This window comes from Ictalurus punctatus, chromosome 20 (genome assembly GCF_001660625.3).
Source record: "Ictalurus punctatus breed USDA103 chromosome 20, Coco_2.0, whole genome shotgun sequence".
Taxonomy (NCBI): domain Eukaryota; kingdom Metazoa; phylum Chordata; class Actinopteri; order Siluriformes; family Ictaluridae; genus Ictalurus; species Ictalurus punctatus.
Window position 1 is genome coordinate 21,807,165 of NC_030435.2, and position 14,399 is coordinate 21,821,563.

At 41.2% G+C, this 14,399-nt stretch overlaps 1 protein-coding gene across 1 annotated transcript in view; it reads left to right on the forward strand.

Moving 5' to 3' along the window:
- egfra (epidermal growth factor receptor a (erythroblastic leukemia viral (v-erb-b) oncogene homolog, avian)) overlaps nt 1-11,421 on the forward strand; it is a 61,435-nt gene extending 50,014 nt beyond the window's left edge. Inside the window, exons 20-28 of the mRNA XM_017495707.3 lie at nt 355-540; nt 1,549-1,704; nt 2,296-2,371; nt 2,584-2,730; nt 2,960-3,057; nt 3,334-3,501; nt 6,210-6,251; nt 8,038-8,131; nt 9,411-11,421. Coding sequence (XP_017351196.1) covers nt 355-540; nt 1,549-1,704; nt 2,296-2,371; nt 2,584-2,730; nt 2,960-3,057; nt 3,334-3,501; nt 6,210-6,251; nt 8,038-8,131; nt 9,411-9,763 — 1,320 coding nt within the window. The 3' untranslated portion in view covers nt 9,764-11,421. The remainder of the gene's footprint in view (nt 1-354; nt 541-1,548; nt 1,705-2,295; nt 2,372-2,583; nt 2,731-2,959; nt 3,058-3,333; nt 3,502-6,209; nt 6,252-8,037; nt 8,132-9,410) is intronic.
- The last annotated feature ends 2,978 nt before the right edge of the window (nt 11,422-14,399 follow it).

Below are 14,399 nucleotides of genomic sequence, written 5' to 3' on the forward strand. Positions count from 1 at the left end.
CACGTTATTTCCGTTCCCGATGCTGAAAAGATGCTAATTAATCCACCTAGCGAAATCCATTCAAATGTAAGCAGATGTTCTTTAGCTACGGAAGGAAGTTCACCCCTGTAAGAAGGCATATTGAGTTTCAAATTATGGCTACATAACAAATGGAAGGGAAAAAAAAATCAATAAGGAGTTCTTTTCTTTCAAGGGCTCCCAGGCTATTGAGGCTAACTATTGGCATGCTAGTTTATTTGTAATATTAACACACTCACAACACAGGGATGCTAAGCAAGCATGCAGTCTTGCTCAGTGTTGTCTTAAAATGAACTCGCTGTGAATTCTCATACGCTAGTGTTTCTGGGCTTACAGGAGGCCTACGTGATGGCGAGTGTGGAACACCAGCACGTGTGCCGGCTGCTGGGCATCTGCCTGACGTCCAACGTGCAGCTGGTGACCCAGCTCATGCCTTACGGCTGCCTGTTCGACTACGTCAGGGCGAACAAGGACAACATCGGCTCGCAGGACCTGCTCAACTGGTGTGTGCAGATCGCTAAGGTACGGACAACGGCCTCCATCTTGGATAAGTGCCATTCAGAGGAAGAGCAGAGCCAGACCAAAGCCAATTATCACTTACCGTAGGGTGCAAAAGCCTGAGTCAAGTGCGCAGGCCTGGTTTTGTCCTATTGTACACTTTTTCTTTTCTGTTTTAACGCTGGGGTTCAGTCCAGAATGTTCATTTTGGTCAAATTATTATTATAATCATCATCTTCATATTGGCTGAGTCTCTCTACACATTTCATCCATTTTCTCCAGCACTGTGAAAGGACAGTATTATCTTTTTAGGTCTCATGAGTGTTGTTTTGATCCCTGCTTGAGAATCCGTGCCTAGAAAAAGAAAAGAAAAGGAAAAAAAAGCCGTGTCGCATCAAACGCCATTGTGAGGCACGCTCATATAATATAAATGAACCAGGGTATGTGAACGGGGATGCAAACTTTTGAGCTTGCGTGTGTGTTATTGGGACATAACGAATTTTCCCAGAAATCCATCGTGGATTTCTCATAGTGACTCTGCTTATTGAGCAATATGATCAGTCCATGAGGATTCATAAATAAAAAAAACGATTATCGGGGCAGTTTTTCATCACCGTCAACACGGGACTCGCGTCCGTCCGTCTTTCCGCTCTGATACGCCGAGATAAACACTACGGGAACGGCGGATAAAAATATTCGTCAGCATTTTGTCAGATTTCCAGGATGATCTTGGGAAGGAAGTTGATTTCCCCAGTGCTTTAAATATGAAATAAGATACTGTAATAGTGAGGAGAGGAATAAAGCACATTGGATGCCTCATCACGTTTACAAATATGAAATTTGACCTGCATCATATAGTGATAAATATTAATCCACATCTCATCGATCAGCACTGTGTCATGACATGAACTGTAATTTTTTGCACAAATGAAAAAAACCAACAATTTATTATAAAGGAAAAATGGCCGCTTGTGTTATCCGTCTTATATCCGTTCCCTCTTTGTAGAAATTGTGTTTTGCTGCTTATTTCAGGGTATGAACTACTTGGAAGAGCGCCACCTGGTGCACAGGGATTTGGCCGCACGCAACGTGCTGGTGAAAACCCCACAGCACGTGAAGATCACTGACTTCGGCTTGGCCAAACTCCTCAGCGCCGATGAGAAAGAGTACCACGCGGACGGAGGGAAGGTGAGTGCGTGCAGCGCTGATGGCTGGTTGTTAAATACTTTACATGATGTCTGAGAAACAAGAGGATTGAATGGATGATGGACATTGGAGAACATTGGAGAACGATTAGAGAATAGCGAATAGCAAGAACCTTATTATTGAATCGTTTTTTTCCCCCCAATCTGCAGTTATACGTCTCCGGCTCTGAACCTAAAGGAAACCCACACCCTGAAACACGTTAAAAATATTTCAATTGACATCATTTATTTATTTATTTATTTATTTTGAGCCAGTTTTCATTTGGTTGAGCTTTTTTTCTCTCTCTCGTTCGCTCATTTCCCGGCGACGTTTAAAGTCAAATCAATGAGAAATCCAGTGTAGAAGTAAGGGAGACGTCGATGCAGGCGTTGGACGCGGATATCCGGAATGCATCGATCGCAGAGACTCTGATCTATGAGATGACGAGCGTGATGCCGTCGATGGCCGAATTAGCGTTAAAAAAAAAAAAGATGGATCTTTGGAAGCTGACAATCTGTTTGAGCTGGACAGAGTAGAGGACTTCTTGTAAGAAGGACTCGTATTTAACCCTGGTCGTGTTTCCTGTCTGTTAAGGTGCCGATAAAATGGATGGCCCTTGAATCCATCCTTCACCGGATCTACACGCATCAGAGCGATGTATGGAGTTACGGTAAGTGAATAAATCCGTCTCCTTGTATTGCGCAATAGGGCGTGAAAGAGCGGCATGAGTGAATGTTTTACAGTAATGTACCGATAAGAGGATATTTGTGCAATGTACTAGCAATGAATGTAACTTATTAAGCCGGTATTAACTTCTCCGGGTCACTTGCTTGGCGTATTATTAGCTAAATGATTCCTTCTAACGTGTGGTTGTTTCTGGAGGTGTGACTGTTTGGGAGCTGATGACATTCGGGACGAAGCCTTACGACGGAATTCCTGCCAGTGAAATCGCCGGGGTCTTGGAGAAAGGAGAGAGACTCCCTCAGCCACCTATCTGCACCATTGACGTCTACATGATCATGGTCAAATGTAGGTGTTGAAGGTTTGGGGGTTTGGGGTGTGGATCTTCTCCTGAGATAATATTAGAAAAGAACAGATGGGATATGTTTAAGGCAGACAGTGATATATGATATGATATGATATGATATGAATTAAAGGTGATGTGAAATAAACATGATAGTGAGTACTGCACAAGCATACTACAGCTATATACAAACTAAATACAAATATTGCATGGTGTTGGTTTTATTCATCTCAGGCTGGATGATTGACGCAGACAGCAGACCAAGATTTAGGGAGCTCATCGCAGAGTTTTCCAAGATGGCCCGAGATCCGAAACGCTACCTGGTCATTCAGGTGAGCTGGATTTTTTTAGTTAGCCTCTTTTATTTCCATTTGTAGTCCGACTGATGGATTTACCACTAGCTTTTATAGCATTCCTAAGTATCAGCTCTTATTCCTTGTGCGTTGGTAGAAAATTCGGCTACTTTACTCAGAAGCAATAGCATATTAGAAGGAGTGCATTAACATAAACCTTGCAGGCGGTACTACTATCAGGGCTGCTGTTAATATACCGATAATACGAAAGGCAGAAAAAAATGCAGTGCGTCTTCTGTAATTTTGCTCCCGCAGGGCGATGAGCAGATGCACCTGCCCGGTCCCAACGACTCCAAATTCTACCGCAGTCTGATGAGCGGGGTGGATCTGGACGAGGCCGTGGACGCCGATGAGTATTTATTGCCCAACCATGGCTTCTTCAGCAGCCCCAGCACGTCTCGTACACACCTACTGCACTCTGTGGTAATAACACGCACGCACACACACACACATGCACATACTCATAGCACACTCATCTTATGGTATTTATATTTAACTTTATAGCAATGGACAATAAACTACCCATACCGCATCCGGTCTAATAGTCAAGTTCCCACACACCATACTTAATAGAGATTAGTAAGAGAGTACCAATACACCAAACTATGGAGAGTAACAATACACTACACGTCATTGTAATAGAGTAATAATACTCCGTAGACTACCCATACACCATACTTTGCAGTAATAGAATAATAATACACCACACTTTATAATAACAGCGCACTAATACAGCATACCACGTAGTAATAGCTCACCGATATGCCATACCTCATTATAATAATGTAATATGCCACACTTTAAAGTAATAGAGTAACAATACACTACACTTCATTGTAATCGAGAAATAATACACCACACTTTATAGGCATAGAGTATATATCAATATATCATACTTTATACTAATGTAGTATGAATACACCATACTATAAATTAATAGAGTAGGAATACACCACACTTTGTGGAAACAGAGTAACAGCACACCATACTTCATTGTAATCGAGTAATAATACACAATACTATGTAGTAATAGAGTAACAATACAAGGTAATAACACGCCACACTTTAAAGTAATGGAATAACAATACGCCACACTTCCTTATCATAGAGTGTTAATATAACATACTTTATAGTTATAGAGGACCAATACGTCGTAATAGAGTAAGAATATACCACACTTCTTTGTGATAGGGATATAGGAATAGAGTACCATTATATACTATATCTTATTTTAATAAGATAGCCCTACTGCATATTTTATATTAATATAGTACCCATACTGCATACTGTACAGTATTATGGAAGGCCCATAATCTCATTTTAATCAACTGTTCTAATGCGACACGGTTTATAGTAATAGAGGATGGGTGGTGCGTGTGTTCGAGTGAGCATAGCCAGCCGATCCACATTGCATAGTCGCAGAGTACTTATACTGCTACTCCTTATAGCACCCTGATGCTGTAGCGTAATAAGGTTTTTCAGGTAGTGTGTAGCTGCACATGAGCCTGAGCGCTCTACTTTGAGCCCCTGCTGCAAAAACAGACCTGCTACCTGGCCTGCTAAGTTCTGGCCCAGCTTTACTTTCCCACCCGTTTCCTGCCGTCTCCGCACCCCCGCTTCCTCCCAGGTGCCCGCTGATTAATGAGCACTGTGCACTGAAAGAACCACAGAAATGGCCTCATCGCATTTTGGCTTCTTGCCCATTGTGGAGTGCTCGCTAAACTCCCTCAAGCCTTCAAAGTGTGATTGCCTTCGCAGGCAGAACTTCTTCTCGTTCAGAAACGTTTGGCCGAAGGGGGTTTATATAACACAGACTTCGGGCTATAGCCATTTATGGGCTGGATCTCGTCTTCACACATGGTGGTTTATTTAACCGGTTTCTTTCCTTTACCTCTTTAAAACAAAGAGTGCTTTAAGAAAGAGAAACCCCGTGACCTCGTCTTGCTTAAGTCAGGTGGCGTGCGTGTGAAGCAAAGCCGAACCCGAAAGACGAGTTATTATCTTGTCTTTAGTCATCCATCAAGTGTGGCTTGGCTAAGAAGAAAAGCAAATCCTGACAGCGCTAGTCAGCTGCTAACAAACTATACGGTTAGAAATATACGTCAGACTTTGCTGTAATCCAAAAGCTGCGTTCAAGCACGAACGGTGCATGGATAAGATTTCACAGTGACTTGTAGAACAATAACGAGGTGATGTGAAGACACCGGAAATAGGATTTCGATGAAATCAGATAGATTATATGTGGAGATATTAAGCAGAGACATAAAGCAGATAAACATGTATAGACTGACTAGAGATCAGCTACAAAATAAAATCCTGGCTGTCCCGAGGTTAAAAGAAAAAAGAAAAAAATATTTGAAAAAAATCTATAAATATCAGAAAATAAAGTCACATGTTTACATTTTTATTTACTGATAAGAGATGGCCAGAAAAACAATGGAAAAAAAAGAAAAAGAAGAGATCCTTTTTTTCCCCCCGCACGGTTAAGCCTTTGAGGCTTCGAGGCAAAAGAAGGTTCTAGATGTTTGTTTAATTAACCGGAATATTTTACTGCTACTACACACTTCTTCGGAGGATAAGGACGTTTTCCCTCAACAGTACGTTTACAATATTTTATTTTTTTTGACTATTAAAGTCAGAGATTAGAGGAAAAAAAAAAAAAAAAAAAAAAACAGAGAGAGAAAAAATTGAAAACAATAGACCCGGAAACAAAAATTACATGAAAAGCAAAATAAACGTGTAAAAAAATGAGAGGAAAAAAAAAAAAAGATAAAGTACAGTTTGATGGTACAGCAGAAATAAGAGAATAAAATAAACAACAACAAAAAAAAGAAAGACAAAGAAGAGGAAAAAGTATTGCGGAAAAAAAACAAAACAATTGAAAGTACATATCTGGTCATGTGACCTCAATAGATGGGACGACGGCAGACTAAGTTCGGTAGATACTTCGGCGTCTTTTTGTCACAACCCACAGTTTGGTCGGTGTGTTTTAACAGCTTTCATGGGGTTGTTTTATTAGCACGTCTTTTACAGTTCTCGGACTGGTTTGCCGAGAGTACTTTTAAGCACGATTAAACTGTAAAATCTTCGTGAGGTTGTTCACACCGCCGTGTTCCTTGTTCTCGTTTCAGAGCCTGAACAGCAGCATCGGGTCGTGCCAGAACAGGAACGGGGTGAGTGATTTATATGTTAAAAAGCCCAGGAGCGAAGCTTGTATAACCAAATGTGGACATTTTTGCGCTATACTGTGTATAGTGATGCTCCCAGTAGGTGCTTTGCCTCAAATTCGATATCAATCAACATCTGCAGACTTTCAGACTGCAATGCCTGCGTCTGAGAGGAGATTTAGGGGTCCGGGTTAGGTGTGCTTGCATACAGTATATCGGTGGTGGAAAGAGTATAAAAACACGCTGGCTTGAGCAGAACTAGATTAAGTTTAGACGTCCACTTGACATTTAGTGAGTTAGTAGGAGCATCAATCATTCTCTATAAATAGACTGTGTATACAGGAAGAACACTCATCAGCTAGTCAAGACAAGGAAAAACAGATGCTAGCTTGCGCTCGTTACCTGACGTCAGTCGCATCTCAGGTACTGCGTCGAGTGGATGGCTAAACTGCGAGGAAACTTGTGAGATGTAAACTCGTAACTGCGAGAAAAAGGTCAGAATTGTGAGAAAAAAAGTCAAAATTGTGTGATATAAACTCACAATTGTGAGGAAAAAGATCAGAATTGTGAGAAATAAAGTCACAATTAGCTTTTTTATGATTTTTTTTCTCCGTGGTGGAAACTTTACAAACATTACAGATGGTTTTTTTTTTTGTTTATTTTTTTTTTACGCCTATTAATCCGAAGATACCTGGCTAGCTAACTTAAGGTTTGCGTCAGCTTGCTAGCTTAACTCGTGTTTCTAGCTAGCAAAGATGCCCATATAGTGTAAAAGCACTTACCGGGGATATATTTAACACCACAGGCAGTCGCTACCGAGCATCAAAGTGACATGTTAAGTTTAATACAGAGAAAAAAAAACAACAACTATACTATAAAACAAACAAATTGAAAGATCTGGCTAGCTAGTCTGGCTCACTCAGCTAGCTAACGGCGTACCTGTGCATCGTTCCGCCGCTTGGATTTCTCCACAGGTTTCGGCTCGCGCGGTTTCCAGAACGTTATTTTTCTTTTTTTTTTTTAAAAAAAACAAAACAAAACAAAAAACCTTTTTCAACTGAAAATACCTGAAGGAACATTTGACACCTGAAGTGTAGACTTTTGGCAGGAAACGGCTTTATTTCAACTCACATAAATCAAATTATGTACAGTAAAAGTACTGTGATTAGTGATGCAGCTGGGTACTTTCCACCTCTGGATATACGTACATAAGCTCGGGAAAACCCTTCGACATGGCCGTTTTCTGTGGTGAATTTTTCTGAAAACTACAGACGAACTACAGAGAAAACTCTTTCGCTTCTATCCCAGCAGCAAGTAAAGTTCTAGCACCAAAAGTGAAAAAGGAGAAAAAGAGTTTTTTTACGCCAATATAAAAACTACAATACTGACAAATTTTGATAGTTTACAGTTGTTTATAATTCTTTCTAGCAAGAAAACCTTGAAAAATACCAACAGAATGAGACCGTTTCAAACCTGGGATTAATAAATATGTGTAGAAATATGCTTGATAATCTTGTACTTATTTAAATACAAAAACAATAGTAAGAAGAAAATGAATAAAGGAATCAATTCATCTATCTCTCTCTCTCTCTCTCTCTCTCTCTCTCTCTCTATATATATATATATATATATTCAAGGTACTATATTACTGTATTCATGAGCAGTTGAATATAGACATGAATGATTAAGTCTCTCGTTTAATCCTGTAATATCGGTTAGGTAACACTAGTTTCTCAGGTAGCTCTGGATTCCAAGCCTGTACTAGTAGGTAATGCTGTCGTGTTTGTCTCAGGCTCTCGTGCCGGTGCGTGAGAACAGCCTCATGCTGCGCTACATCCCCGACCCCACTGAACCCTTCCTGGATGGAGATTTCCAGCCTGCCCCAGGTAAACAAGGGTTAAAGGTCATGCCTGGATATCAACCTGTTTTTATGTGTGCTGGCTTTTTCAATGCCCTGAGTGATCAGTCAGTGCTAGTGGTTAGTGGTTAGGCAGTACCATCGGATGGAATGACGGAGAACTGGTCTACATGCTTGCTCATCGCTAACTCATCATTAACACCGAGAAGCGTGTTGTCATGGCGCTTATTCAGTGACGGTATCAGTGAGTCGTACCGTCTACGCACATCGCCATTTCCTCCAAGCATTGACAGAGATCTCGTCATGAGATTATTGAGGAAGTATGAACACGTTATGTGAGCAAACATCCTATCACATACAGTTTAGAAACAAAAAATAAACATTTTTTAACATGGGAAGTAACGAAAGTATCGTTAGATTGTTACTGTCTTTAAGCCCACTTAAGTTTGCTTGAGTTTTTCCTTGCATTTAATACTTCTTACTGCTTATTTCTGAAACATTGCTACATTTCTCTATAATCGTAAGGCGTACGCTAGTCATGAGCTACGAATTAGCTGTTCTTCCAGACTCCTCGACAAAAGATGCGCTAATTAGCCATCAGGAACTAGAATCGGTATGCTTTTTCCCCGCAGAATTTTTCATATACTTTCCTTTTACCTTCATACTTGATGTAATTTTAAGCATTTATACTTTTCTAAGTTGAACTTGAGGGAGGAAGAGGAATCTGTACCTCGGCATTTCTTCATTTATTTAGGATTTGTTCCGTTGAGTAATTGGGATTTTTAACCGAGCAAAGAATTTAGGTACTTTAACTACAGAAATTTTTCGAAATTCACGGGCCTTGCTGATCCGGTCGTTATATTTTAAGACGACTCCGAATAGAGGATAGAGAATGCCCGTCCTGGACACGCGTCTCATCGTGATGAACGGGACTCGGGAAACGAGGAAGAATGTAACGCGCTGGAGGTTTTAAGAACAAATCCAGTATACAGTCCAAGATCGAGGTCGTAAGGTGAAAAGGTCAAACGGTCCGGGAAAAACCCCAATCCGAAGAATAGTCAACAGACGCAAGGGAAAGGGCACGAATCTGGCAATAAGAATCACAAGATATAAGGCAAACGAGAAGTTGGCAAGACTTCGCGAGACAAGACTTAAAGGTTGAACTGGCTTTCTACAGGAAGTGGTTAGTATTCAGGGGATGGGGACATCTGCTGGTATGGAGATGTAATGTCCTGGGTGGATGTGTCACTCATTACCTTTCTTTAGTTTCCTCAAACACTAAACCTCTGTCTCTTTTCTCCAACTAGAATACATGAACCAGAACGACAGCGCTGTTGTATCGGACATGTCCAACCCCATCTATCAGCACCCTGTGCCTGCGACCCTGGACGAGACAGAGGAGGAGTACCTGAACTGCTTCAAAAACCCAGCGACCGTCACTTCTCCTAACTCCGCCCCCGAGTGCCTAAACACCTCCCGCTCTCGGATCTTATCCCCCTTCACACCCAGCCAGAAACAGCCGAACGGGAACGGCTACATCGCGCAGATCAGCATCGACAACCCCGACTACCAGCAGGACTTCTTTCCGGTGGGGACCAAGCCGAACGGGAACCTCCAGGCCGCCGAGAACTCCGAGTACATGGGTGTGGAGGTGCACTAGCACGCTTCACTCGCGGTCTGTGGACTCTATACAAGCGACATGACTAGACTTATGGAGGCAGACTCTACTACAGTGCTTTCGCGGAGGAACTCGCGAAATTGCCACGAACTCCTGTCGGTTCATTTTATGTTTTTATCTTTCTTCAGAGCTGGACGGCGTGTTCGCCACGAGCCCGTCCGCCACAACAGACTGCAAATTCTCCGAATTGAATCCTTTTCAGACTAAGTCTAACTACGTACAGGATCCGAGCAAATCCCGTATCATTGTACCCCGAGTTCGACCTTCACGCTTGCAGAACTTTGACAATCGTAGGGCAAGTTTTCACACTTTCCCCGTACCTGGGACTGGTTGAGTGTGAAAAGCACTTCGGGAAATGCGACCGGGGAACACGTCTCTGGTCTGGACGTGTGTATCGGGACTGGGATCTCATGTAGGCAGTCAGAAACGTGGATGGCAAGACAAGAATAGCGAGCACATAGCTATCGTTACTATTACTGCAAGACCAGTTTCTCCATTTTAGCATGTTTTCTCACAACGATAGGACGACGTCTTTTGGCCTTCATTTTACCTCCATTTAAGAGACGTGTTTAAAGATTAAAGAGTTCAAGATGAGCTTAGCACGACGCAAAATTCACTACTGGAAGTGAACACCTTTTTCACATCCTTTCCTGTTCAAGTGAAATTGATTTTTTTTTCTTCTTTCACTTCAATATTATCCACCCCAGTCCTGACCGACTCATCCTTTCACTTCCTGTTTCAGGTTTTATAATGACCAGGGAAAGACATGTTGTGGCTCTACAGAAACAAACACAACGACACTCTGGTATATATACGGAGCCGAAAACATTGACCATGAAGGTGATTGTATGGAATCGAGCAGGTTTGAATGAAAGGCTAAATAAATAACACGTCGGTTTAATAATGTACATATAGTCAGACACCCTTCCCCCTCCTCCCCACCTTCACTCGCAGCAAAACTAAAGTATCAAGCCCGTCTTCTGTACCGGAACACGTCACGACGGCGCAGGATCCGACTTTCCTGTCTCGAATGTGAAAGACGTCCATCAGAAGAAACTCACGAGCATCACGTGTCGTACGTCCGGACAGGCACGCGTAGCGTGAACACGGAAGCCGAGCCTCACGTCTTTCCTGTGATTCGAAAACAAGACCGCAGGGGGAAAAAAACCTCCAGGAAAATGCTGGGAGTGTCGGTCGGTCTGACGAGCCGCCGAGCGATAGGTACGCTCACAAGCCTGAGAGATGCGGCTGATCTTTCGTGCTCTTGCATCGATAACAGCGTGTTATCCGGCATCATACGAGCTGTGTACAGTCACACGTGTGTCCTTCCCCGTCTGTAAATCGGTTCTTGTGTCGTTGCGTTGTTGCACTCTTTTGAAAGTTTATATTGAAAGACTGTTGGAACTGTTCAAGCTGTAAGGTTGTGCTACGGAAAGTATGATCGTGTAGAGTAAGATTCCGGAATATTCTTCAGTTGGGAAAAATCTTTCTTTCACCTTTTGTCTAAAAAAAAAAACACAACAAAAAAAAAAACACTATTGTTGGAACACTGCTCCTTGACGTTTTCATGTATGCCCTCTGGACTATAATTATTACTTTTAAAAAGTAAACTAAATAAAGTGTGTGGTTTTTTTTCTACAGATCTGCTTACATCATTGGTGAATTTTCTTATTTTTTTTTAACATTAATACAAATTCGATGGTTTACGTTTAAATAGGATAAATATGGTTCGATTCTCACCGTGGCCCTGTGTGTGCGGAGTTTGCGTGTTCTCCCCGTGCTGCGGGGGTTTCCTCCGGGTACTCCGGTTTCCTCCCCCAGTCCACAGACATGCACGGTAGTCTGATTGACGTGTCTAAAGTGTCCGTAGTGTATGAATGGGTGTGTGAGTGTGTATGTGTGTGTGCCCTGCGATGGATTGGCACCCTGTCCAGGGTGTACCCCGCCTCGTGCCCCACGCTCCCTGGGATAGACTCCGGGTTCCCCGCGACCCTGAAAAGGAGTAAGCGGTATAGAAGATGGATGGATGTGCTCCAGAGATAAAAGTTTCAACCAATCAGGATGCTCTTAAAAGCAGCCATGTACTAAATAAATAAGGAATAAAACCACTAATAAGTGATTGTGGTGATGTGACGCAACTTGATGTGTATATTATATTCGATAACAGAAATCCCGAATTACGTGATTCCATCCAAACTGCCCAAGATGATCGTTTCGTAAAGATTTTAAAAACAATAAAACAAACGGATCAGTTTATAGTTACATTTAATGACGTGGAACATCCGCGGAACAATTTAGTTCCTGTTACGACTTATTTTATAGCGCCAACAGTCGCTATAAAATATAGACCAGCCTTTAAATTAATAACACACATAAAAAAAAAAAAACATAATTGTCATGTTTAAGAGAAACCACAAGGTGTCGAATCCTGTCCCGAAGACGTTACGGGAAAACGTAACGTTTTGTACAGCTTCGCCGTTACAGAGCGCTGACACTGGAGACTCCTGTCATGAAGGTTAAACAAGCAAACGAACCTCCTCACGGAAAACTTCAGCACGTTTATTCGCTCGTTTTTCGTACAAGCTCCTGTGTTCGTTGTGCTTTTGTTGAAAATTCATCCACATACTTCTGACCAATCAGAATCCAGGACTACAGAATGAGGGGTGTTATTAACGCAAACATATCCAGATTCGTACTCACCTGGCGGAACAAACACCGCTCTGATGCTGTATTGTATTGTAATACTGTAAAGTAGCTTCGCAGACACACCTGATAAAGATATCCTGAAAGCGGGTCACGTCCTGTTTAAGCAATCAGATTCAACTGGGAGAGTAGCGCACAGATCTGTAGCTTCACCGACCAGATCTTATTTCCCGAATGAAGCGATTTAGCATGTTTGAGTTATAAAATCACACATGCATGGATGGTCCTATTAAAAAAAAGAAAAAAAAAAAGCATGGACCATGATTACAGGAAGTGGCTGCTTTTCACATCATACACGTGTTTTCTTATTTCAGTCGAATGAGTAGAGGTGAAATGAGTTGAAGAAGTAAGGGATTGTTTTCACTGTTATGATTAGCTGCTGTGCACATTGATTAGAGCTTAAAAATATATCTGATCCACATTGTTAAAAGTCCAAATGATGTAGAATTCCATCAAATTGTACACTATGTAGCCAAAAGTATATTCTTGCCCAAACTCTTGCCACTAAGTTGGAAGCACACAATTGTTTCGGATGTCTTTGTACGCTTTGGCATTACAATTTCCCTTCACTGGAACTAAGAGGCTCAAACATGTTCCAGCATGACAGTGTGACTGTACACAAAGCGAGCTCCATGAAGACATGATGTGTTAAGGTTGGACTGGAAGAACTCGAGTGTCATGCAGCGATCCTTGATCTCAACCCAAGTGATCAGCTTTGGGATGAACTGGTGGAAAGCCTTCCCAGACGACTGGAGCTCATTATAACAGCAAAGGGGGAATAAATCTAGAATGGGATGTTTAACAAGCACATAGCTGTGATGGTTAGGTGTCCACATACTTTTGTGCCTGTATATAGTATAACTCAGCAGTTGAGTTGGATGGGATTTGACCTTAAAAAACCCAACAGTGCGTCTCTGCCAGTCCTGGTGTTCGGTCTCTCTCAGAAAACTAAACTACATTGGTGAAATATATGAACATGGAAATATTGTAAATAATGCTGAACCGTACTACTGATTGACAAAGACTTGCACCAATGGATCCTCATCTAAATAAAATAATATTTTAGCAGCTTAAAAAAAGTGATATAGACATGCTGTTTATATTTTCGATGCTTAACCTGGTACATTTTCGTTATCAATCATGGCCTGAATGATTCAGTGTGTTTGAGGTAAACAGGAAAAACATTGCTATACACCTTCTGAGAGCGTCTACTTATGTGTAATTAATGCAGCAGAACACCAGGGGGCAGCAGAGATTTATTTGATAGTTTTATAGTCAAGAGAGGAAAATACCCAGAGATCCAAGCCATAATTCCTGTGCAGAGAAAAGGGTTGCTTTGTATTTGTTGTTTAATTTTTATTTATATGAAATTATATATATATATATATATATATATATATATATATATATATATATATATATATATATATATATATATATATATATATATATATATATATAGACGTGTTGCGGGCATCAAATTCAAAATCACCTTGTTTTTTTGTCTTAAAATGGTACATTTACTCAGTTTAAACATTTGATATGTTTGTGAATAACATATGGGTTGAAGAGATCTGCAAATCATTGCATTCTGTTTTTATTGATATTTTACCCAGTGTCCCAACTTTTTTGGAATTGGGGTTGTAGAAGTAGTGATAGTAGTGGTATAAACACTTCAGGCCAATAGTTCATCTGCAAGAAAGTGCTTCTTCCTCTTCTTCTTCTTCTTCTGACCAATTTACCAAGAACTTAGGCTACACATCTTGTTTACCGACAAATGTTCTGGCCCCCACAATCACATGATCTCTCACCAGCTGAAACCTCTTACTCGCTTTATGAATTATGAATTATGAATTTATTTTCACACATTTTAATCCAACAATGAAATACAAACTAAATATGATTCAGAACTTTA